The 24,241-nt window shown below is 40.9% G+C and overlaps 1 protein-coding gene across 2 annotated transcripts; it reads right to left on the bottom strand.

Moving 5' to 3' along the window:
* Positions 1–21: 21 nt before the first annotated feature.
* On the bottom strand, positions 22–24,075 carry CEP57L1 (centrosomal protein 57 like 1). 2 transcript variants are annotated; one of them, XM_064508866.1, is made up of 13 exons: positions 23,962–24,075; positions 18,292–18,521; positions 15,681–15,777; positions 11,502–11,649; positions 9,518–9,697; positions 8,797–8,918; positions 8,267–8,383; positions 7,894–7,971; positions 6,004–6,102; positions 5,225–5,302; positions 4,891–5,120; positions 2,649–2,793; positions 22–527 (listed from the first exon to the last, which is right to left on the bottom strand). In XM_064508866.1, the coding sequence occupies exons 4-13, from the start codon at positions 11,644–11,646 to the stop codon at positions 303–305; spliced, it is 1,419 nt and encodes a 472-aa protein (XP_064364936.1). In that variant the 5' UTR covers positions 11,647–11,649; positions 15,681–15,777; positions 18,292–18,521; positions 23,962–24,075; the 3' UTR covers positions 22–302. The 2 variants fall into 2 exon arrangements, with proteins under 2 accessions (XP_064364936.1, XP_064364937.1); XM_064508867.1 differs by having other exon boundaries at positions 2,655–2,793.
* Positions 24,076–24,241: the final 166 nt, after the last annotated feature.

The raw sequence follows: 24,241 nt of genomic DNA, 5'->3' as shown, positions 1-24,241 counted from the left end.
AGGGAATCCACAGATTGCACATTATTTTAAGTGTAAAAAAGGTATCAAGTTTTATTTGACAAGTTAATAAGTAAGCACTCTATTAATACATTAAAAATGCTTTATTTAAAGTCAGTGTAGTGGAACTACAGTCATGCTACATGAAAGTTAATTCTGAGGCGAACAAACTGACCTACTAGTGGTTAGGCAGTTTAGAATGTGAAATGCTGTATTTATTTTATTTTTAAAAGCCACTCAATGAAATTCAAAACTTACTAGCTTCTAGGCAACTTCAAAGACTTTTAACATGGTAGATTTTAGAACTATTGTTCCCACATGATATCATCTCTTTTCAATGTAGACTGAAGTTTCTGCACATTTTTTAACAGTTGAAGAGAGCTTTTGCTTTTCTGCCCAGGACAAGCCTTAGACCTACTTTCCCTTATAGCAACTGCAATTTCCTTTGTTTCCTTTTGGTCACCACATTTTAGTTTGACATGAGCTGCCTCTTGCTTCAATTTCTGAGTTTTTTGCTTTATTTTCTGGACCTAGGAAGAAAGATTACCAGTGTTAAATATTCAGAAGACACATTGCTCTATAGCTTACCAGATTTCTACCAAATTCAAGATATCTAATGGACACTTAAAAAATGTTAAAACCTACTAATCTGATGTACAATTGTCTTGTTGAAACAGAAATAGTTAGAGAAAATTGACCTCACCCATGTTCAATAGCTTGTTGAACCTCACACACACATACATACACACACTCCCTAAGGTATATTAAAGTTTGCTTGAGAGAGCCTGATTATCATCTGCTATCACTACTTTCTATTTATGACTCTTTTTCCATTTCAAATGGTACTACTCTAACCAAAAAAAGAAAGCTATGAAATGTATACTATTTATTATCAGTTAGTCTAAGTAGTTTACTTGGAAGGCCCCTAGCAAAACGCAAACAGAATAAATATAGCTGAACTACCACAGAACGTAGGATTTTTTTTAAATGTCAATAGTATGCCTTGACTTATACTAGGCATGAAAAGGTCACTGCCAAAGACAAAATTAGGTTGGAAGCGTTCCACATGCCAATTTAGGCTTCAAGTCCATTTCTATAAATGGTTAGCTTTAATTGCATTCAAGAACATATTATTAGCTGTGAAATACAGAGATGGCTACAGTGTTTTTAGTGTGATGGGTTCAAAATACAGAAATTTGTATCAGAAATATTAAGGCTGGCCTGTACAAAATACAAATGGAAGTGTCTGTGTGTGAAAGCACCAGAAGAAACAATATAGAGCAAGGGTTATAGGAGTGGCCTGTATTGATAACCAAGACATGATGGACAGCAGTCAGAGAAACACTAGAATGCACCATTCACACCATGACCAGAAGGCATGTGCTCCGATAAGGCCATACCACAGCACAGATGACTGGCCAGCAGATCTGCACTCTGAAAACATGAGGATGGCAACAAGGTTGCACCACATTGTATGTGCCATTTCTGTTCCTATCATCCCAAAAAGCAAGAGGAAGGCAAACTATAGCCATAAGGACATGCAAAATGAAGGAACAAAGCTGCGGTTGCTGCCCACTGTCTTAAGATTCATGGAGGATGAAGTCAGCAAGATTCTGAGGCAGAGAATCATGCCATAATAATTGGTGACTCCTCAAGAGTCTACAAGACTTATCTGAAAAACAGCTGTCATTGCCAAGCAAGAGGAACCCAAAAGAGACAGTGAGGACTCAACAGTCAACGGCCTATGTCCATGTTGCTAACATGTAACCCTGGCAAGACTATTTTGACATAACCATTTTGGTGCTTGCAAGCATGTGGACAAAACAAAGTTTGAGCAAGTAAAATTTATCAAAGAATAAATGCAAGTGAAATAGTCTTATTTAAATTAAATATCACCTTCCCCTTCCATAAGGTCTCACACAGTTTTGTTTTGTTTCCTATATAAGCAAAGTTCTTAGGTGAACCTATTTATCCTGAAACAGCAGATGGAGGAACAGAAAAATATCAGATGGTACTATGGGTTGTATTCTATATCACATGTTCCAAACCCAGCTGCTACAAGGGGTTTAAGCAGCTCATCTACAGAAAAGTCATTTTATATGGGCATGTATGCTGCGCCATTACGTATGGATCTGTAACAAACACTCTCAGGATGCATGCAGCTTAGGCACTAAAAAGACAAAGGCTTGTCCAGCTACAATTTTGGAGAAGCTGCATTCAGCAAAATATTTGATTAATAAAAGGCTTGAATATTTCAGTAATGTAAAAAGACACAGGAATTAGAGCTTCTACTTCTTCATTCCCCTGAGGGATAGGGCACAAAGCAATGAAATCTCAACAATCTGTCTTAAGACAATGAGCAGAATTGACAGACGGACCAATGCTGTCCTGCATTGCAAAAGTGCCCCACGACCAGAAGTTTTCCTACCAGCATACACATCTGGCTGTCAACTGCAAGCACATTTTCTTAATCAAAGGGAGGAACTGGAGGTACAAAAACATTGAGCTAGCAGCCTAATTTTAGTCACCCATATTTGAACACCCTGGCTTAAGCATTCCAGTGACATTTTAATTAATGACAACAGGAGGCAGAGTTGTAACAACCATTCAATTAGTGTGTTACTAGCTAGACAGCTTGCATTTTTTCTTACACTTGCCTGATGCTTTTTCAGTTTGGATATTTGTTCGCCTTTAATCTCCATTTTTTTTACAAGGCAATCCAGTTCCCATTCTAGGTCTTCACGAACTTCAGAGTTGTGAGTTTCCTGTATCTGCTTCAAGAGTTCTTGATGCTCACTATTAAAGACAAAAAATGGTACTCATGATATAGCCTCAAGGATTTACTCCAATACTTCTGGTGTACTGCATGTGTTGCTAGCCACCTCCTCTGAAATACAACAATTTAGCATTATTTACCCTCTCACACAATACACATTCCTCTGGAATATATTCACAGTAGAAAGGAAAAAGTTTTTCCATTGGGTCCAATTTTCTCATTCCAAATTTTTAGCTCATGTGCATCTTATTCCTCCCTGCTAGCCACAGTCATAACAAGTACATGTGTAACACTGCAAAATGAGAATTTGGAAAGTGAACAGAAGCCAACAGCAGCTACACAATACAGTATTTTCACCTCCTGCCCAATTTAGTGCAGACTTTGAAGACTTAATGTACGACAGAAAAGCCTTGTTTAAACTACTGCATTTTAAATTATAGTTTTTCTGATAGATCATTCAAATTAAAACATTCTACTCAAAGATCAGCAGCAAGGTGTGCTGCTTTGTTGAACGAATCAAAAGGAATAGTCTAAAGCTACTTGATACCTAGATTTCTGTACTAGTCAAAAACAGAGGAAAGATCTCCCAATAAAGCCTTAGATAAATAATCTCTTTCCAGAGGACATGGCTTCTTTTCTGACTTCTGAGTAAACTGTTGCTCCTTGCCAATTTAATTGAAGTGACTGGTTGTTTCTAGTTAAAAAAATAAATACATAAATAAAACAAAACCTCTGCCCTTGGATTGCCATTTCACTAGTAAACTCACCAATGCTTTTCAAAGCAGAGATTTGGCTGCCAGTATAAATTAAGCCACAGCTCCTAGAATGAGAGCCTAGGACTCTTACTTCATTATTAGATGAGAATTTGGAAATGCATATAGAAGTTCAATATACACTTTGGATTATATGTGGGAAGCCCAGAGTACCAAGGACTAATCAGGTGCCAATGGGACATTAAGGATTTTAAACCAGTGCCAACATCCTAACTGGTTTAACCAACACATCCCCTGTTCAAACCACAGCTCAACTTGTTTTGTTGATTGCAACTTCTCCAAACATTTCAACATTTGCTTAATAAAAGGCTTGAATATTTCAGTAATGTAAAAAGACACTTAAGCCAGTCGGTACGGGAATTAGAGCTTCTATATTTTTGTTCCTCTGATGGATAGGGCACAAAGGAATGAAATCTCAACAGTTTGTCTTAACACAGTGAGTAGAAGTGACAGACTGACCAACTCTGCTCTGTATTGCAGAAGTGCCCCAGGGCCAGAAGTTTTCCCGCTAGCATACATATCTGGCCATCATGACCACTGCCACAGCTACATTTCCTTAGCCCACAGTTCTTCAAGCTTGTGTTAATGCGAAGATGTCTAAGAACATGACTGCTTGAAATCCACATTTACTTGTAAGGCTAGAAAGATACATTCACTCCTGTCTTGTGTTTTAGCTTCTCCAGGCTCTGCACATTTTCTGGTCAGGAGGCATGAACATACCTCTCTTTCAGAACTCCATTACAGGACTGGCAAGTTCTCCTGCTATTGGCAGGAAACAAATCCCAGAGTGTCTCAGCACAAAAACCCATTAGATATGCACCAGGCTAGTGTGGAGGGAGCACAGAAAAAGCGTGAGGACACCGCAACACAGGCTAGACTTTGTCACAGGACTATTCCTACCACTGCAATACCTATGTTATCACCGAAGCTGACAGCCTGCTGCAGGCCTACTCAATACTAGGAGAACCTTTGCAGTCTTCTCCAGCAGAACATTCTTGGTGGACTTGGTAGAACTAACAGTATGTTTAAAAATTCCAAAAAGCACAGGCCTGAAAGACTTCTCATTTGCTGCAGCTGTTACCTTAGTAGCAGCAGGGTTAAGCACAGGATGTGGAAGGAGAAGAAACCCAACTGAATGTTGCTTGCTCACAAGATCAGTAAAATATGAGGAAAAAAACAATTTTCCACATGAGAAAAATCCTACTAATCAGACCTGCTCAGACTATTCTCCCGACAAGTAGTCCTACATCCGAAACCAGCTAGGTTCAAGTACAGCATGCCTGTCACTTTCCAGAGCCACAACTGAAGTCAGTTTTACTCATAATACCAGAGACGAATACTCACAAGCTCATTTGGCTCAGTTCACCTTCTATGGCCAACAGAAGGTCAGAAAGATTTCTGGTGACAGTAGATGATGTGGAATAAGAAGATACAGATTTTGAAGCAATGGTTTGTCCTGAAATCCCAGATGCAGTTCCTTCTTGGCCTCGTGATGAGACACGAGGATTGCGATGCTTCATAATATGCAACACACTTTGTACGTTTGCACTAACAGAATGGCTGGAGCTGGCAGACTTAAAGAAGAATAAGTGGTTTATAGAAGTGATAAACAACTACAATGAAGACACTTACTAAAACTGTAGATGCCAATTTAGTAAGAACTTTTAGTTACACTCACCTTCCCAGCCACAAAAGGTAGCACACCAGCCTTTACATGAAATTGTGGAAGGCACCTTTTTTTCACAGTAGGATTTTTCTGCCATAAGATAAAAAGGAAAAGTAAGAGAAGAAATTCCAATGTGCTGGCCCAGCAGCAAAATCCTAAACTTACCAAAAAAAGTAAAATTCAAATAAACAAGCAGTGAAATGCATCATCTCAGTTTCCCTCTTTAAAAAAAATCCCTCCTGTATGTGGAAGTAGTAGGATTTTCCAACAATAACAGCCAAGGAAATTCTATTCCAGATGCACTTAGCAGATAGTTTGACAAATAGATTGACATTAGAAACTCAGCATTACTTACTTAAGTTCGCAAAACCAGAGTTGCAAAATTTTGACCAACCTATAACATGCGTTACTAAATGAATTCTCTTGATTTCAGCATTCCCCGCACAACACACCATCTTTAAGATTGCTTAGTTCAAATTGCTTTGGGAGCTAATTTTGCCAGATAAACTAAAAAGCAGCTAAGAGAACAAGAAGGTAGGCAGTAAGACTGTAACAGAGGTTACTGTCATGGTGGTGATGGTGCTAATAGCCCTATCCCAGTTTTAATTACAGGGCGGAGGTTAGAAGAAAGAGGTATTCAGCACTGTTCTTCCCTCTGGAAAGGGAATAAAGCATTGCAGACAAATCAAGCGCCCCTTGCGTCACCGCTTTTCCAAATTCCTATCTCCGTGCAAGTCAGATCCTATCAGCAACAGTATGCTAATGACGCTAATGACAAACTTTCATGTTACCTTCTTGTTTTTTTTCTTCTTTCTATTTTTCTTTTTGGATTCATTTTGAGATGAAACCAAAGACAACAAAATTCTGTTTATCTCAAATCCTGTTTGAAGCTGTGGGAAAAAAAGCAGAAAAAAAAGAACCATTTAATGTAATATTAGAAGTCTGAAATCACATGGTCTGATTAATGCCCTCCTTCATGCATGGATGAGAATCAATTAAGGGCACTATTAACTGTTCTGTTTGGGAAGCATAAGCTATGTTTAAAAACTGAATAGATTACTAGGATGGCATGATATCAGGCAGAGCTTGCAGCACTGTCTTAGAAGTTCCTATTTTCATATCCAGCTGCAGCAGATATATTTCTCTGCTATGACACCCAGTAACTGAGTAAGCCAATTCAATTGCATGCTAGGGGTATGATCATAAAATCCCAAATAGTATGAACATTTGGATCTTACAATTTCGAGGCAAACAGAACTGAGTCTGTCCATGTAACACTGAGGTTGAACCTGCAGGACAATCCAGGGACTGCTCTGTAGTTCAAAGTTGATATAAAGGCCAGTAATAAATAAGGTAATAGCCATTCCAATTAAAAATATGACAAGGACTGTGTTTTAGCATGTATAGCAGACTTAGATAAACAGTGCTGGAAGTTTACCACTAAAGAGAGATTATTCCATCTTTTCTGTCAAAAGGAAGTTGAAGCAGCCACAGTACACCTGCTGTTTCCCAACCCAGACCCAACAAATCTAAATCAATCCTGCAGTGAACTTAGGTAGGAATAATACTAGTTTAGGACTCAATTTACTTGAATTGGACTGAAAAGGTCCCTGAAAAGTACTGATTGAAGTCCTTTCTTGAACAGCTGTTCATACTACTGCTAAGGTCAGACTGTCTGCTCTGGGAAAGTTGTTCTTGCTATGTTTCTCAGAAGATAAAATCTCCATGCTAGGCTTTCTGCTCTGTGGCAGCAGAAACAGTACAGGAAACCCCCAAAACTGCAAGTTTTCAACTGTGCCATTCTGTTGGAAGGTGATCACATATCTGGGCTACAATCTGCATGTTATTTCAAGGTTCCTGGACTGATGAAAGCCAACGGGCCTTGGAAGAGGTATAGAAAGTGACTGCAATGATGAATTAAACTAAGTTGTTAGCTGTGCTTACAGCTAGGTTCTTACAATATTATTCTTCAGCTCTTGCATTCCCCCCCCAGGGGATGTCACCAAAAACTGCCCTCTTTCAAAACAGCTGCTACTTCTCAATGAAGTTAGGTTTACAACACCTGAAGTCACTCTGCCCCTTTAACAACAGGTCACTGTTTTTCTTTGATTTTACTCTCTTGGGGAATATTCCTCTCTCAGTTAGATGGTGGCCCTGCAAGAACCAGCTATGAACTCACAGAACAGTGAATTATTCAAACTCTCATTTAACAAACAGTGTAACAGCATCACCGATTCAAGACTTTTCCAAGACTAATCCAGTGTATCAGATTCCAGCAAATCTTCAAAAGAGGAAGACAAACAAAACAACCAAGCCTTGCTTGGGGTACTTAGTTTCTTACATGATCCACTTTCTAGTTACCATAAGCTAAGGTTATCTGATTTAGTTGCAGTTTCTTTAGAAATCCTGCATGTTTTTCTACTCAGATCACTTATAGCAGCTTTGTGGATGATGAACTGTACTATTAATCAAAAACCAAAAAACAAATAGAATCTTCCTTGAGCAAGACATGCAAGACACCAGACAAGTTTTCTGTTAAATAATGTACATCTGGTCCAATTAGTATTGCAGGAGTTCTTCCTAGCTAATAATCATGTGGAATTTAAAAGTAATAAAAAAGGACAGGGAGAATAACTTTCTTCGGCAGTAAGAAAAGATAAACTAAAGCCTTTTCAATCTACCTGAGCAGCTTGGTCTTGTATTAGCTTGCGCTGATGTTCTTCTTTACAAAGCTTTTCTTCTAAGTGTTTGATCTTGTCCTGAATTTGAAGGCAAAATGCTTAGTCACACCTCAGTTTGTCACACTGAATCAGAAGTACGAAGTCGCTTGCAACTGTAATCTGGGATAAAACAGGACTGTAGGAATCTTTAAGGCCCAGACTGGAAAAACAGACTTGCAGAAATGAAGTCAAGTTAGGAGGCATTCAACAAGGTGTGTTTTATTATCTTAGCTTTAGCAGAGGAAACTTCTGCAAAACTTAGGACTATTAACAGTATGCCATACAAATCACATCAAATGAATGACTTTCAGACTGTCACTTCATGCCGGCTTACTTCTGCAATTCTCTGAGTAGCAGTAAGTTTAAGCCACTGTTTTTCCAGCACTTCAAGCTTTTCAAGTTTTGCATGCAACTCCACCTGGTTCTGATTTTCCTCCTTCTGAAGCTGGTTCTGAAAAAAGTAAGCAGAAGTTGAGTTGGTAGCTGACTGAAATTGTTTCAGACAGCAAAAAAGTAAACACTCCACAGTAAAGATTTTTTACCTAGTTTAAATTTCATATTTTTTAAAGTTGCAAAGTGATGAAAAATACTAGGCAGACAAAGACAACTCAAGTTTCTAGCAGTCTCTTTGTCTACCAAATATGCAGGTATTAACATGGTTTTGCTCATCAGGAATTCCACCTAGGGAGTCTTTCTGTACAATTCATTGAATAGTTGGCATCAGCAAGTCAGACAGTGAATTGCTTATTTGCTGTCAACCTGAGCAGAGGTGAGGAAGAATGAGGGACAAACAGTTCAGATCTTACACATTTCTATACTTTCGTACTATATTACTACTTTGTTAATGATGTTAAAAAGTCTCACCTGTTGTTCTAAAACCATTTTTTTCTCCAGTTCTGCACTGGAAACCATTTCCTTCATGTAATCTAGCTGTTTCTCCAGCAGGGAGCAGCGGGATTGTGCTGCGTTTAACTGCACACTTATATCTACAGAGAGACGCAGAGACATTCAGTACAGCAATGGGAGTTACATATTTAGCCAGCCTGTCAACTCATTTGAAGAGCTTTCTAGCCCCCAAAACATGCAGGAAGAGTTTTGTTGATCTGAACAAGTCACATGGTTAAAAATATATTATATACAAGACATAAAAATTAGGATGTTTCTTCAGAGCTAGACACTAATATGAATTCCAAAGGTGTGAGCACTGCCGCTACTTTGATTGATACCAGCAGATATTTAACCAGAATTCGGTTTCTTCCTCTCCCCTCACTTTTACTCAAGCTAGCAGTGCTATACAAGTAAACAGCTGTTTGCTTATGGTAGGAATTAAATATACCACTTGAAATTTGCTCATTCTTTAATATAGCATTATGGGGTAAGCAATACTTGATTAATATACATAAAAATAAGTTCTAAACTGGATTTACAGTTATCAGGCAGGACTATGCCTGCTCAATTCTGAAGCAAAAAGAAGAAGAGGGGTTAGGGGTGGCATTAATTAGCAACTTGTCAAAATAAGCAAACACTCCCTGGGTCATGCAGTCTTTGAGCTGCTGTGGCTACACCTTATCACTCAGAGAAATACCTTTCCTCTGATGCATCAGTTCTTGATGTGATATGTCCTTTCTGTAGGATTCTTGCTCTAAGGCCTTCTTATACAGAGCAGCTTCTGCAGAGAGGCTGCACAGGTTATCTTCTGCCTGTGACCTCTCCAGCTCTAGGCGGTGGATCTTTTCTTGAAGGGTTTTCAGGGCTGCTACCACAGCTAGCAAACAATGCAACAGTCACACCTTAAGCTCTTATAACAGTTCTTTATTCCTATTTTTATAAACCATTTCAACGAGGAAAATACTATCTAGATTTTCTTCCTAGGATCTCCCCTAAAGTGAACGATATTCCCCAACAAAGCACTGACACACTCAAAACATATCTAGGAAAAAAAAAAAGAAACATTTACCACATAACTGAGATATAAAGCACAGATCCTATGAGCAAAGCTATTTTCACTCCAAATGTTAGTAAGCACAAAGAAATCATAACAAATTAAATAAAACAAAGCCTAGAACTTAGGACTATTAGCATCTGCTTCACAGAAGCAGGGAGAAGAGGTATCAAAGTTAGCTCACAAGTTTTGGTGTAATGCAGCTGGTTTGGACAGATAATAAGGACACTGGGAGGGGAAAAACAGACACAAAGGAATGTTTTAGTAGAGGTGCATTCTAAAAACTGTGTTGTTTCAAAAGGTAATGATTCAAATTTCTAACTTCTGGTATCGAATGATATTTTAAATCATAAAAATGAATTTACAAGATTTTGCTTTTAGCCTCAAACTGAAAGAAAAGTCAAAATTACACCAAGAATAAAATCACAGTTCCAACTTCAATTACAAGGAGAAGTCTATCAGCTCTCTGGAAATCATATATACCTGTGGACACTTAAGGTACGTTCTGTAACAAGTTAAGGTTCTTTTCTGACATTTCACAAACCTTAATATTTTCCCTATACCAATACTCTTGGTGGAGGAATACTCAGCAAATATTGCTAGCTCCATAACAATTCTCATCAGCTTCCCCCAGCTCCACCAGAATGAAAAAGTCAGAGACCAGAGAGCAAAAAGATGAAGCAAGGCCACACAAGATCTTTCTATGGGCATATCAAACACTTCTTCACTTAGACACTTAGCTGCATAACGTTAAACTGAACATTTTAATACAAAAACTCATGAACACTGTGTAAGAGAAAATTATTACAGGAATCACAGATTCTTCAAATGGGGAAGCCACAAAGTGAAGAACAACGCTGACAAACACATAGGCTACAGCTGTGCTACCTCTTGAAGCTGGCCATGATACTAACACTGAGCACGGTACGCTTGTGATTTGCTGAGCTCTCTGGACATGCTAAGCCACCAGGCATTTGTCCAGGCAGCAATCATCGATTAAGGTAAGGGACAAACACAGTGGCTTTCTCTCTGTGCAGTAAATCTGGCCTTGCAGGTAGACTGAGTGTCTGTGCTGGAAACAGCACACCGTATTCCTCACTGCTTCATTAGAGTACTGAGAGCAAATAACTTGCAACTGTCACACAACTGGGCCCATATTTTCCACAGCCCAATACGCTGATAACTGTTTTCTGAAGGACTGTTTGATTCACAAGGTCTCTCAAGGGATCATACCACACAAAAGAGACAGTTAAACAACACTACGTAAAACCAATTTCAAGTCAGAGTAGCACACTAATGAACTTTTTTTTGTTGTTTTAAAGTCATGAGCTGCTTCTGCTGAGTTTGAAGCATTCTCCTTTGCTTTCAGAGGAAGTCTGACAATTTTCAAGTTAAACAATTTTCAAAGCCAAAGTTTATAAGGATGTTAGAAGACTTGCGGCAGTTTCCATTCCAGACGTATGACTTCAGGGACTACTCCCTCAGGACACATATACATCCTGTCTCAATGTCAGTCTGATAATCACAGCAGGTCATTGAACGGAGTAAAACAGAATGGGGAGTCTGCTCTAGAGATTTCACACGGAACAAGTAAAAAGACCACTTTACGGATATATTTTGGCTTTACCTTGGTTGCTGGGAACAGGTGATAGCCTGTCACCACCAACAGCTGTCAACTTCTTTGATTCTCTATAAGCAAAGGCTGCAGGAAGTATTTTATCTGGTGGCTGAAGAAAGCTTCCTATGAAACTGTGCTTTGATTCAGACCCCATAGCCTGTAGGAAGAGAGACATATAATGCCATTATGACCTTAATGAACTACGTAACAGTGACAATGTTTTCAAGGTACTGGGCAGTCCCTGGCTCTGTTTATATCAAACCAGATCATTTGGTCAAAAGAAATAAATAAATCGCACGCATACGTACACACACACATGCACAGGAATCCCATATTTTAATGCAATTCCAAACCAATGCCTTTTATATCACTAATGATAGCTCTCCTCAACTACCTGAAGCTTTTAAGATTTTTCTTGGTTCTTATAATTATTTTTCCTTTCAAAAGCCAAAGATTAGCACTTTTGTACTATCTGTTTTATGGACTTTTGCATCTGCCTCTCAAGGCTCTCTGCAGAGCTATCACTGAGGTTTTACAACCGTTTTCACTTACAGCCTCCTCCGTGCTTTGATACTTGCCTTTTTACATATGTTGGTTTATGTAATAAGGACATGGTGCCCAACATTTAGCATGGAGGTAAAAAGGATATTTAACATGCAATATTCCCATGACTACTACCAATAGTCTTCCTGTTACTAAACCTATGTATTAAGTCCTGTTTCTCCACTCCCTTTCTGCACCACCCTTTCACATTATTTTATCACAAGCACATATGAAGACTGTTCACACCGTGCCAAACAGCTATCCTCCTCAATCTCCAAGACACGGACAGCGAAACTTGCACAAAGTGGTACCACTCAAGAGTTTAAAATACAGGGCAAATTGCTCCATGGCAGCAATACCCGCACCACCGCACTCGCATCCAGGGCCCTTTTTGGAGAGTTTCGCGGCGGCCGCCGGCCCTAGCACCATCTCGCATGCCGAGGGTGGCCACATGCTCCAGGACAGCAAGGCGCAGGCCCCTTGCAGACGGGGCGTCCTGCTCCGTGACACATTTGTGGTGTCGATGGGCCATTTATGGGACTTCCCCGGCTCTGTGCCCCTCCGCTGTACTGAGAAAACCCAACCTGGCTGCCCCAGGCAGGCTTACTAACCACGTCCAGCAGCATGAGAGACAGGGGCAAGGAGTAGGAGGCAGCAGAAATTTCAGAGAAGGGTGAGAAAATCCTGTGCCCACATGGAGGGCTGGGACCTGGCTGCTGTCTTTAGATAGAGGAGGAGACGGACCTAGCACAGCATGGCACGCCGGCACATCCACCTGCAGGAAAGAGCATTTGAAGCGCTTCTATCTTGATTAGCATTTCCCAAAGCTCTCATTGGGAGGGCCCTCATGAAACCTAGTGATGAAGAAGTGAATTCAATACCTTACGGATACAAAGCAGCGACTGAGGAGTTTGCCGTGCTCACCAGACACTACTAGCATGGAAAGCACAAGGGCTTTGCACAGCAAAGGTTGGCACCTCCCCACCGAGCAGCGTCCCCGCCTACGGCTGCTCTGCTGAGCGACATCCTGCAAGTGCAAAGCTCGGGCTCCGCTGAAGGAAAAGGCACAGTTTTGACTTAATTTCCCATTATAGTCTTTCCTGCATGCCATAGCTTTCTGATTGTTACTGTCTGGAAAAAAAACAGCTGCAACGCTGAAGAGTGGCCGAATACATTTCTTCGCAAGTCTACCTACACATGAGGTTATCACAAAGTGAAGCAGCGTATGGATCCACAATTTGCTATAGCCTCTCACTTCTGGTGCACAGTGAATATGAGGGAATTTACTTCCCCAGCAAAGTACACCAGAATATCTGACCAGGGAGCTAGTTAGGACTAGTAAGTGTAATGTAAACTCACACCTCCCTTTATGTTAACTTTCTTTCGAAAGCAATCCACCCCCCATCCTCTGGTCTTCAGTTCAAACAATCATACCTACTTGATACTCCAAAAATAAGAAATTAGCAAGACTCACCAATTTTCCCATTGCTTCTCAAGCCCTACAAATTGTTCATAAAAAAGGCTAAAGAAAAGGTCCATAAAAATGCACATGTACACACCCACAACAAACTTTCCACCACTACTATTATCATTGGAATGCAACTTTGGAAGGTTATGCATAAAAAGGTCATTTTTCCCCATGCCAGCTAACCCTGTTAGAAGTTAACATAATCACAGGCTCATTTTTCCAGGAGAGCTCCAGAGGAATCTGGCTTTCTTGCAAGTTTGCAGCTGCTACATATGAACTAGTTTCCTTACCGCCTTCGCGTAAACAAGTTCTGCTGTTTCCAAGGAGATGGGTACGCTGACCATTGTAAGAAGGGCAGTGAGCCGAAGCAAAGAACGAATCAAAGAGGGAGGGAATAAACTATCAGAAAATTTGAGAATTTCTGATCACACAAATGGTATTAAAAAAAAAAAAGAAAGGAGAGGAAGGAAAAAAAAGCTTTAGTTCTGTGGGGGAAGGAGAAATCAAGTGAAACAGAAGAGACCAGCTCGCCACTCCAGTGCTGGTGAACCATCTAATTCAATGTGGGGTGCAGCGTGCAAACCCGTGTCTTTACCAGCACAGTAGAGGGTAATAAGCTGCAGTGTGGGGCTGAATGGGAAGCTGGGGGTGAGGACTCCCAAAGCTACTTGCGAGAGCACAACCGACATACCCAGGTTTGCAGAACCCCTGCTGTGGATGCAGTTACGGACTCGTTGTTTTGCCACAGATTGCTCAGACAAGGAGGCGGTATAAAAGAGGCAGAGGGACCTGTTGCTATAGTGTTTGTCCCTAGGAGACTCTGCCAACATGATTACCTCAACAGAGGTGCTTCTAATGTAGACAAGTCCTTCAATATCTTACAAAGTGAATACAGTTTATAACAACCGTTCTGCACAGCACTAATATCTACAGTGCTACAGGCCTAAGACAAGGACATGGGCCAGGAAATGGATTAAAGCACTCTACACCTGCAAAGGTGAACAAATGTCCTTACCATTTTCAGCCCATGAGGACAAGAAACCTGTCAGAAAATAATCAAAAAGCAAAAATACACCTGGATGTCAGCTGCCCTACTATCCAGGTTTTCCAACATGAATGCTTTAGATGAAGTTTCTAGACAACCATCAAGGACAAATCTCTTTCTTAAAAAGGGTTACATAGTCTATGTCTATTGAAAGCTTAACCTCCTGCTATTTAATTACACACTACCATGGACACAGGTATGCTGCCACAGGGAGGTGCTTTAAAGCACTGCTTCCTGAACAGTAATGCTAGTGCTAATATATAACACTTGGGAGGGGGGAGCATTTCACCTTTTGGTGGTGACAGAGGTTGACAACCCACATAGGCTACAGGCAGAGGGGGGATGGGGGGAGAAAGAAACGCCCCGCTCCCATGGCTGCGGCTTGCACAAGCCCGCGGGGGCTGAGTTGCTGCAAGGGGCAGAGGCAGAGGGCACCCGCACCTACCTACCTGCCCGCGCCGGCCACCGCTGCCTGCCACTCGCCCAGGCGCAGCTTTGAACCCACCCGCAATGGTTGCAGGCCCGGAGCGAGCTCGCACAGAGGCTGTTGGGCGCAGTTGCCTTCACTAGCTCCTGCCACCCCTATTTGCAGCTTCCATGCCACGGAAGAAAGCAAGCGAGCATGAGTTCGGTATCTTAAGACAGGGACTCTGCCATTGCATCATGGTTGTGCAAGCACTGATGGGATCCATATTTATTTTATAACTGCTGCTGAATGTGGCCTGCGTTGAATGCCAGAGCACTTGATCAGGCCCCTGTATAAAATAATTGAAATCACAGTTGCTGCTGCCTAGCACAAGTAGGCGTACCAACCGTGGGGAGTTATTAAACACTGCTGAAATCCTAAATGCTACAGAAAGACCAGTTACACCTAGCTCATCCTCCTTCCCTCCTTTCCGTTTCTCCTCTCCGTTGTTAGCCAGATCACTAAAAATTACTCGAAAAATATTCTTTTGAAGAGTCTGAAAATGTTTGGCCACATATACAGCATGTCACATACTGTAAAGCAACATGTAGCAAGGCATTTTAGGAGTGAACTATAACAGATTCAAGAAATAATGCTGGCTTAACAGTTTCCCTAGAAATACACACCACAGGAATAATGGGATAACGTAAGGGATGTTACACTTACTTCTCCAGTGCTCTTTATCTTCCAGAGGTCCTGGTTTATTCAGACTGCTGTGAGGACAACCTTTTAGCATTTAAGAAACGAGCTGCTGTCAGAACACCTTCAAAGAGGGAAAAAAGAGAGGATCAAAGCATTATTTCAGAGCAAAACACAAAGATGACTATCTTCTGACCTAACCTAATGGGCACGCACAACTCACAGTGTTATTTTCATAACTGAAAACAAAGTTTCAGATGAATCAAGGAATGATTCACTGTTTATCTAGCACAGTAGAAGAGACACTTTAAAGAACTGCCATAACACAGGCTACACCAAGAAATACCCATTATGCTGGCTGCTGCCTGCCTATTTGAGTCAAACATTGCTGGTGAAAGGTTATTTAGGGGCCATTTGCATGACACAATTCAAATTGGTCTATCTTTTCCCCTTTTACTTTCCAGGGAAAAGTCTAAGCAGCCGTACTAGCTGTGCTAATAAATTTGTTTAGCCTCATTCTTGACAGGTAAAGCACAGCCCTTCCTTCACACTGACAAAAATGAATAATGTTGTAGGCAAAATTCATTGCTGTTTTGGGAAAATTCAGCCACTAGCATCCTCACAGAACCACTTTAATCAGCTTGAAACATATAATCTTGCTCAGGACACATCTAAGTAACTGGTTCTCATGTGTCTTCTTTAAGCCATGGCTTAGAAATGTGATAGTTGCAAAGCTAATAGGAAGTGAAATCGAAATGAATCAATAAAGTATTTCAGCATGTTTTTAAGGTTCTGTTGAGTCCCACTTTAAAAAGGGTTTTGAACAAATGACTAAATATGTTGTCAGAATAATTAAGGAACTCAGTGGCAGTGGGGAGTTTTTTGAAAAAATGACAGAGGCAAATCCATGGAAGTTGTCTTACTCTTTTTAACTGTGAGATACTGACAGTATCAGAACTGGATAAATAAAAGTTTAGTGCCCAGGTTCTTCAGCTGGTATTACTGTATCAAAATCTGTTCATTCTTAAATTTCAAGCCTTATGGAAAACTTTTGTACAATCTTTTTTTTCCAGTCTTGGAAGAAAGAAGTTACATTCTGTGCTTTCTCACTACACTGTATGTACTACAGAGTATTTTTAAAAGCACCTGGAATTTTAATGAACAAAACGTCCCAAGACTTTTATTTCCTTCTATCAGTCCTTCTAAACATTCATACCCATATTCCCAGAAGTGTCATTTTGCTGGACATAAAAGAGAGAGAATGAAAAAGAGAATGAAAAAGAGGTAGAAGGAAAGTGGAATAAGTTACATAAGTATTTTGGGAACAAGGCAGAGAAATAACCATGCGGGAGAAAACTAGGGGAAAAACAAAGATTTTGTGAGACAACATTTCTAGCAAAGGGTTCCTGGCAGAGTATCAAGCAATCGTAGGTCATAACGTCCTTAGAGTTTTGCTGTTGTCTTCAGAGAATACAACAGACCCCACTCCACATCAAATCAGGTCTTTGGGGCAAAAGTGCATCATAAAGTCATATTCAATATTTTGTGGGGAAATGGAGTTGGTGCAAACTGCTTTGACCTGTATAGGCATTTTATAACCAAATTCAGTGTTCAGAGGAGCAAGACTGCAAGTTTAGATCTAGTAACAATTGCTACATTAGCACAAAAGCAGCTGAACCGGAATAGAATGTTATCAAAATAATTATATTTCTATGTCTTTAATCGATTCACAGTAATTAAAATATAACCTTTCTGTAATAAGCATCAAACACAAAACAAACTACTATATGTAGATGGTCACTAATATTCTTCCTCTCTTCCCTAGTAATTCTGTTTCTCTTATCTTTTCCTTTCATCCACCCCCACTTTGTAGTTGCTTCTTCTCCCTCATCCACTCTTTTCCTTGTATTTACATCATCTTTGTTCCTTGCTCTTCTCCCTTCATCTTCTTTTTCTTTCTCTCCCTCTTTTACTTCTAGCATAAAAAGTTGGTCTTTTTACACAGTGAAAAGAGCCATTTTCTCCCCCACAAAAATAACTATCATGTTCCTTCCCTTCATATGTAGGATCCAGCTCCAAGGGATGCTGTCTGCTCTTAGTACACTGACTGATGTGGAAATCGAAAATGCTCTCCTCAGTGCTCTCCCTGAAAAATGGAAAATGTTACTTTGCCTCCCCAGTGCTATTTTCTGCTGATGATGCCATCGTGCTATCTCCCATTTGCAGTTTGCTCAGCTCGGTCACTTCACCTGCCGGAACAAACCGCTTTTGCTCATTAGATTGGAAGCAGCTCTCACAGCTTTCTAGAGAGCAGAGCAGGGTATGTGTGTCCTGACAGATTGGAAGGCAGGAGGAAATTATTGACTCTGGCTATTGAACCTTGATTAAGAAGAGGAAGACCTGGCTGTTGTGGAAAGGGAAGGTTTTCAAGGGAAACCTTCTCCAGTATAGAAGACTGTGCATCTGCGTAGAGACAGAATAATCATAGATTAGAAGGGCAAATGCAAAAAAGAAGTGACATATTAGGGTAGGGTGGGGCAAGTATGAGTGTGGGTTGAAGCAACAATTACAGTGAAGAAATATAATGGGGTAGGGGTTAGTTACTGCAGGTACTGACTTTTTCACAGTAAACACTTACTGCAGGATAATTTTCTTCTTTTATGTCTCAAATACTTAATGGGATCACTGAAGGATGGTTCTGGATGTTGCAACTTGCCCTCTAGGCAGATGAAACAGCCTGATTGCGTCATGTGATGCTCCACTATTGCTTTGGAATTTGTTTTCAGAGTAAACTCATGTTTTCACCAATACTTTCTTGGAGAAAGTGTCAATCTCCTCTCATCCAACAACCTTTAACCTAGCCTGCAGCTGGAGTAGAAGGTAGATTTTTAGCCAGATATCTACAAAATCATGACATGCAAGAGTTGAGAAACACAAAGAGAATAATTGTTTATAGGTTCTGCCTCCTTTTACCTACTGCCACCCCATCATTTTTTTTCATATTCTCCCTTGCTGCTGATAACTAGCTGCATGGCAGAGAACAAGAACTCCATTCTTCATTTCTACAGTGGGCAACCTAAGAAAAAACACAGCCAAAAAAAAGCTATTAACAAGAAAAAGGTAAGTTTCACTCCTGGCAAGAAAGATCCCCAAAGTCATCTTTTGTCAACAACAATTGTCATTAAAGATATAGAAAAAAACAAACAGATTTCAGTCACAGCAACCCATCAACCTTACTTTCTGGTATCTGTTGGGTCAAAGAACAACTTTAAATAATATTATCTGTTTACAGAATGTAGAATACTCATAGCAACATCAAGAAATCCACATTACACATCCTGGACAGGCACAATATCGTAAGTATTGGCACCAAATATAGTTTGTATATAAAATGATATACTAAATTCTCCTAAGAAAATGCAAAAATGCTACATCATTACTTGCGTCTGGAGTCGTCCAGGAAAACTGTTACAACATTCAAAGCTATGCAACTGGATACTTGTTTCTCATAGTCTGTATATTTAATCTGGCACGACTTCTAAGACACAGGAAAAATCTGAGTAAGATGCTATGAAGTCCTGCAAAATATTGCATATATAAAACTAATGCCAATTGATTATCAGTTATTCAAGAGCTCTTTTCCCCTGTTAACTTGACACACAGTTTCTGAGTGCAAGACAATTTAGAACGCAAATGTGGGTCTCTAGGGACTTAAATTCTTGATGTCTTGTTCCTGCATAAATCCTGCCTGCATAAATCACAGCGGGATGGGACCGATAAGGGATTGACGTGCCAGGACACCTAGCCTTTCAGCATCAGGGCCCAGTCCTGAGTTGGGTAATGGCAGGCTTTCATGCCCTGAACATAGAAGAGGAGTGGGTAGAGGGCCAAAACAAACAGCATGCTCAGTGGGGAGCTAACAAGATGTGCGGGGGAAGCATGATGAATTCCCACCCTTCTCTGGTGCTCGGCACCTTTGTCCTCTTGGGACTCAGAATCTGGAGTCCTTTACTGGTGGTGAGTGCCAAAATCTGTTCTTTAAAACAACGAATGAAGAACCCCTGTAGCTTCTCTGGTCTATGACTTCATTTCACATGGATGCTGGCCACAGCATTTTTCTTTGTGTTACTACTGGAAAATACAAACGTCTATGTTAATACACAGCCTGCCAAAGGTGTTTAAAAGGCCTATCTGGCTGTCAGCAAATAAAAGATTCCCAATAAGCAGTGTTCATTTTCTGTTAAAGTGTAGCAGGAGGAAGTGGTGTCCATGTCCCCTATGCAGCTACCCAGTGGTTTAGAACACTGGCCAGGAAGTGGGAGTTTAATGGCTTCCTGGGGAGCATTCATACCACATCCCTGACCACCATGCTAGACTGGGAGGAGGAAGAGCTGGAAGGAAATAGTGTCACCACCTTTTCGTTTGAAGTTATGATCCTACCCAGACAAGCTTGTCAGGATCTAGGAGAGGGAGAAGGCAGCTGAGGCAGAGAACAAAGTAAAACAGGATGCGTCTCTGTCATCTAGTTTACCCACTGCAAGAGAATCCTGGGTTCTATTTATGCATTTTTATAGCAAATAGTCCCTGGATGAAAAAACAACACTGACTTGGAAATAGGTACCAGAAAACAGCAGTCCCCTCTCCTACGTAAGTGGCTATGGCTACAGAGTCATACTTCCACTGGGCATCTCTATTTCTTTCACGCCAGTGCCACAGGTTTGCCTTCTCTTCTGATAAGGACACACCTTCAGATGACACAGTAACTACTTCCCTTCCACCTTTCAGGACATCTGAGCACCTAGAACAGTCCCCTGGGAGGTACAGGACCTACAGGTGTAAATCCCCTTGAGCTGAAGAGGACATTTGATGCTGATCTCCCAAACTGAGAGGAAATTCTCACTTCACTGGGCTATTGCATGGAAGGTGAATAATCTATGATAGGTGGCCAGGCATTAAAACCAGCAGTGGTTATAACAGAAAACCTGACCTTACTGGGATGTGCTGAGCTCAGGGAACTTCCTCTCAGCTGGGTCTCTCTCGGAGCTTCTCTTCCTATTTCCTGCATCACAAATGGGCACAAAGGGGAGAGGGGTGCCAAGATGCTCACCTTGGGGCAATGTGAAACGTTTCTATCCAGAAACGGACTAACAGAGCTCAGGTGGCTGCTCAGTGGAGTTTTTTGCATCAGAATTTTTAGGTTACCCATGTTATTTTCTGGAGTCTAGCCCTTTGTCTTTCAGGCCACATTTAAGCAGTTAAACGAAATATAGCCAGCGACTCAACAAAGCAGAGTATTGCCTTAAGATGCCTGTAGTCCTTGTACATCATAGCCAAGATCTTCTCAGAGCAACCCATACTTTGGCATAAAACTATTCCATAGTCTTTCTGCTGGAAAGATTTGCTCTTCTAAGAAGAAACCAATGGGCACCTTATCTATCCTTGCTGCACTTACGACCTCTCATGAGGCAGGGTAGCAGAGGCTGGTTCAGATGTGCATACCCAGCCCACACTAAGCCAGACCACACTGCAGATGTACAGGCATGTGCTGAGAAGTAAAACAAGCCCAAGTTTTCTCCCACACCTTATGCTGGAGCATGCTTGATCAGTGAGGCCAGTCTGTTAGGATGATACATGGGTCTGGGCTTGATACCAAGGTTGGGCACAGTTCAAAGACAGTACAGGAGTAGCTTCTGGGTTTCTGGTGTCTCTCTGTAAAACAGGAGTCACAGAAGTTTGTTTCCTCAGAGGTCTACTGTGAAGAAAAATGCATTAAATACTGTGAAGTGCCCAGATACTGTGGCAAGAAGCCAAAACCCAGATCTGAAAGGAAGAACAGGGTGGACTTCTAAAAGAGAGAGATCCCTTCCTACATATTTGCTAGTTTCAATTAAGTAGGCTTTAACAAAAATGGGTGTAAATGAAACCATTTGAAGGAATCTAATTAAAAAGTGGTTTCTTCTAAGGTGCACAAGTTTTACTGTGTTATTACTAATTCTCCAGTAATTGACTAAGTGAACTCTCCAGTAAAGAGCTCTTTTGTGACATACAGAAAACAGGAAAAACTTTTAAAAATAGATAAAATATACTTTAGACCTTATTTATGCCTTAGGAGGAAGGGAAAATGACATGAATACAATTACTTTATATTTAAAAAAAATGTTGCAACTGGATATAATTTGCATACAGCTATAAAAGTCCTTTCTAGTTAAAAAAGAGGGAAGTTGATAAATAATCAAGGAAGGAAATACTGAGGTTTAAAACAGCCACAAAATTGTTTTACTTCAGCTTATCATTTTAAAAACTCAAATGCTGTAATTCTGGATGAGTTACTAGATTGTTTCCTTCATAATTCTGCTTTTCTCTTATCCACTCTTTAGGGATCAAAACAAGCATATTAACTTCAGTCAGCGAACACACAAATCAAACAAACACATTCCCCTAACTCCAGGCTCTGATTAATTCTGCTAGTAGCCTTTGACCTTGATTTCCACAATGTCTTGTGGTACATACAGAAGCTTGACCCAGTATCGGAAAACTGCAGAGATTTGGTTTGGAAAAAATGAAGCCACCTACATCTCCATTACCAAAGTGCTACAGTAAAACCTACAAAACAAAGAGCTGAAATCTGGAGTTTAGGCCTTGGAGCCAGTTTCACAATCTGTTTCCTGTAGCAAAAGTTCATTTGCAGCCAGTGGAAAAAACAACTTCTAAAAGATAAAAGGCAGGGCTGTGACTTTCAATCAATCTTACCTTTCACTGTGGGAATATAGCCATATTAAAGTCTAACATCAACACTTCTGTTTTGATTCTATTTAGTATTGATCTTTGGTGCATGCAGGCATTGTCAGAGACATCCAGCAAGTACAAACTTGTCATAGGAAAAATGAGATATATCCAAATCCTGGAGGTTAAAATTTAGATAGGAATAAAGCAAGCATATGTGACAGGTATATTCATAGGGAAACTGGGAGACCCATAATGAGTGACAACAGAACAGGACAGGAAGCTGAAGTGGGAACTAAAATTAAAAAAGAAGAGAACATAAAAGGCACTGGCAGTGGTATTTTCTTTGAAACCATCAGTTATGATGGGAGGAGGCCTTGAGTGCTTAGTGAAGACTCACATTTATTACAACAGCGATGATTTGGGCAGATACATTGCTCACAACGGTGCCAAAGGCCTAGAGGAAGCAGCTGCACGAAGCAGTCCAGGCCTGTTCATGCTGCCGAACAATGGTAACTCAGATTCCTCGCAGAATGGCTTTTTTAACAGGAGGAGTGGGAAAGAGAGATTGGCTTTCCTCAGAAGGCACAGGTAATGACAGAAGGACACCTGGTTTGCAAGCTTCAGAGAAACTGTGCCAGAAAACAAAAGGAATGTCAGATGAAGACAAACAGACTCTTTGCAAATAAGAGTTGTTGATGGCTCATTTTTGTGAGCCAGTTCAAGCCTCACTCCTGGAGTCAGAAGCCATTTCTATGTTTTTCCGTAGCATGCAAGTAGCTTGCTCTGTATTTAACTTTGGATTTGAGTTTTGAATTTTATACCAGGAAACTTGTGCATGATAAATGTCAAATAACTACGCAAGACCATGCAGACCCAATGTCCTATTCCTGATTACTTGCAAGCATTCTTCTTGCTGTCGGGATACTTGAAATTGTGGTTGCACGACTGCTTTAAGCTGACAGCTGAAAACATGTGGTTCTGCCCATGTCTCCGTTTCCCTCGCCTCTTCTCTGCCAGCCCTAGCGATCATGCAGCCAGGAGGTGTATCGGATCAGGGAACTGACTTGGCTGAAAATGAACTTTATCAAAAAAAAAGCATTTGTTTTCTGCAAAAAGAAGGGAATGAGACTGTATGACCAGGGAAGCAGCAAGAACGTCTCATTTGCTAGCAGTCCGCATTTATCTCGGATTAAAAAACTGTGGAACTGCTGCCCAACTTGAACATTACAGCGATTTTTTTTTTTTGTGGTTTTATTTTCAGATTTGACGGTACTGAATTTCACTCGTACAGACTGTTTTTTCTCCTCCGTGTGGACATGTTTACTTAGCCTGTATCAAAGGCTTCTGCTGAAGTGTATATTTGACAAGCCTGTGTGTGATTGCTTAAAACACGTGTGCGTGTATTTTTTTTGCCAGTGCAAATTCCAAAACTAAATTTACCACCAGGATTACTTTATTACTGCTGTCGCCAGTAATAAAGGACATCTTTTTTTTTTTTTTTTTTGAGAAATCTGTCATACACCTGTAGATGAAATCAAGGGGAAAAAAATGTGCAGAAATGACAGCAAAGTCTCTCCCTTACCTAGAGGTTAAGCGTTTCCTCGCAAACGCCCCGCTAAGCGCGCCCGGCTCCGCGCAGACCCCCCTATCCACAGGCCGCCGCTCCGCGCGCATCGCCCGCTGGGGCGCGTAGTTTTCCCTCGGGGGCGGGGCGCAGAGCCGCGCTTCTGCCGGACTACGCGTCCCAGCATGCCCTCCTAGGAGAGCGGCTCCCCGCCCTGATTGGGCCGCCTATTGCGAACGCTGAAGTGCGATTGGCTAGGAGGACGCGTCCATCATGTGGGCCCCGCCTTGTTGGGCGG

This window comes from Dromaius novaehollandiae, chromosome 3 (genome assembly GCF_036370855.1).
Source record: "Dromaius novaehollandiae isolate bDroNov1 chromosome 3, bDroNov1.hap1, whole genome shotgun sequence".
Classification (NCBI taxonomy): Eukaryota; Metazoa; Chordata; class Aves; order Casuariiformes; family Dromaiidae; genus Dromaius; species Dromaius novaehollandiae.
This window is presented reverse-complemented; position numbering and strand designations above follow the sequence as displayed.

What these genes read in the sequence shown, in the direction of transcription:
- CEP57L1 (XM_064508866.1), bottom strand. Translation starts at nt 11,646, where the DNA reads ATGGGGTCTGAATCAAAGCACAGTTTCATAGGAAGCTTTCTTCAGCCA. An exon ending in AAATGGTTTTAGAACAACAG is followed by an intron (nt 8,384 to 8,796) that starts GTGAGACTTTTT and finishes TACTTTTTTCAG; the next exon opens with AACCAGCTTCAGAAGGAGGA. An exon ending in GAACTGAGCCAAATGAGCTT is followed by an intron (nt 2,794 to 4,890) that starts GTGAGTATTCGT and finishes TGTCTTTAATAG; the next exon opens with TGAGCATCAAGAACTCTTGA.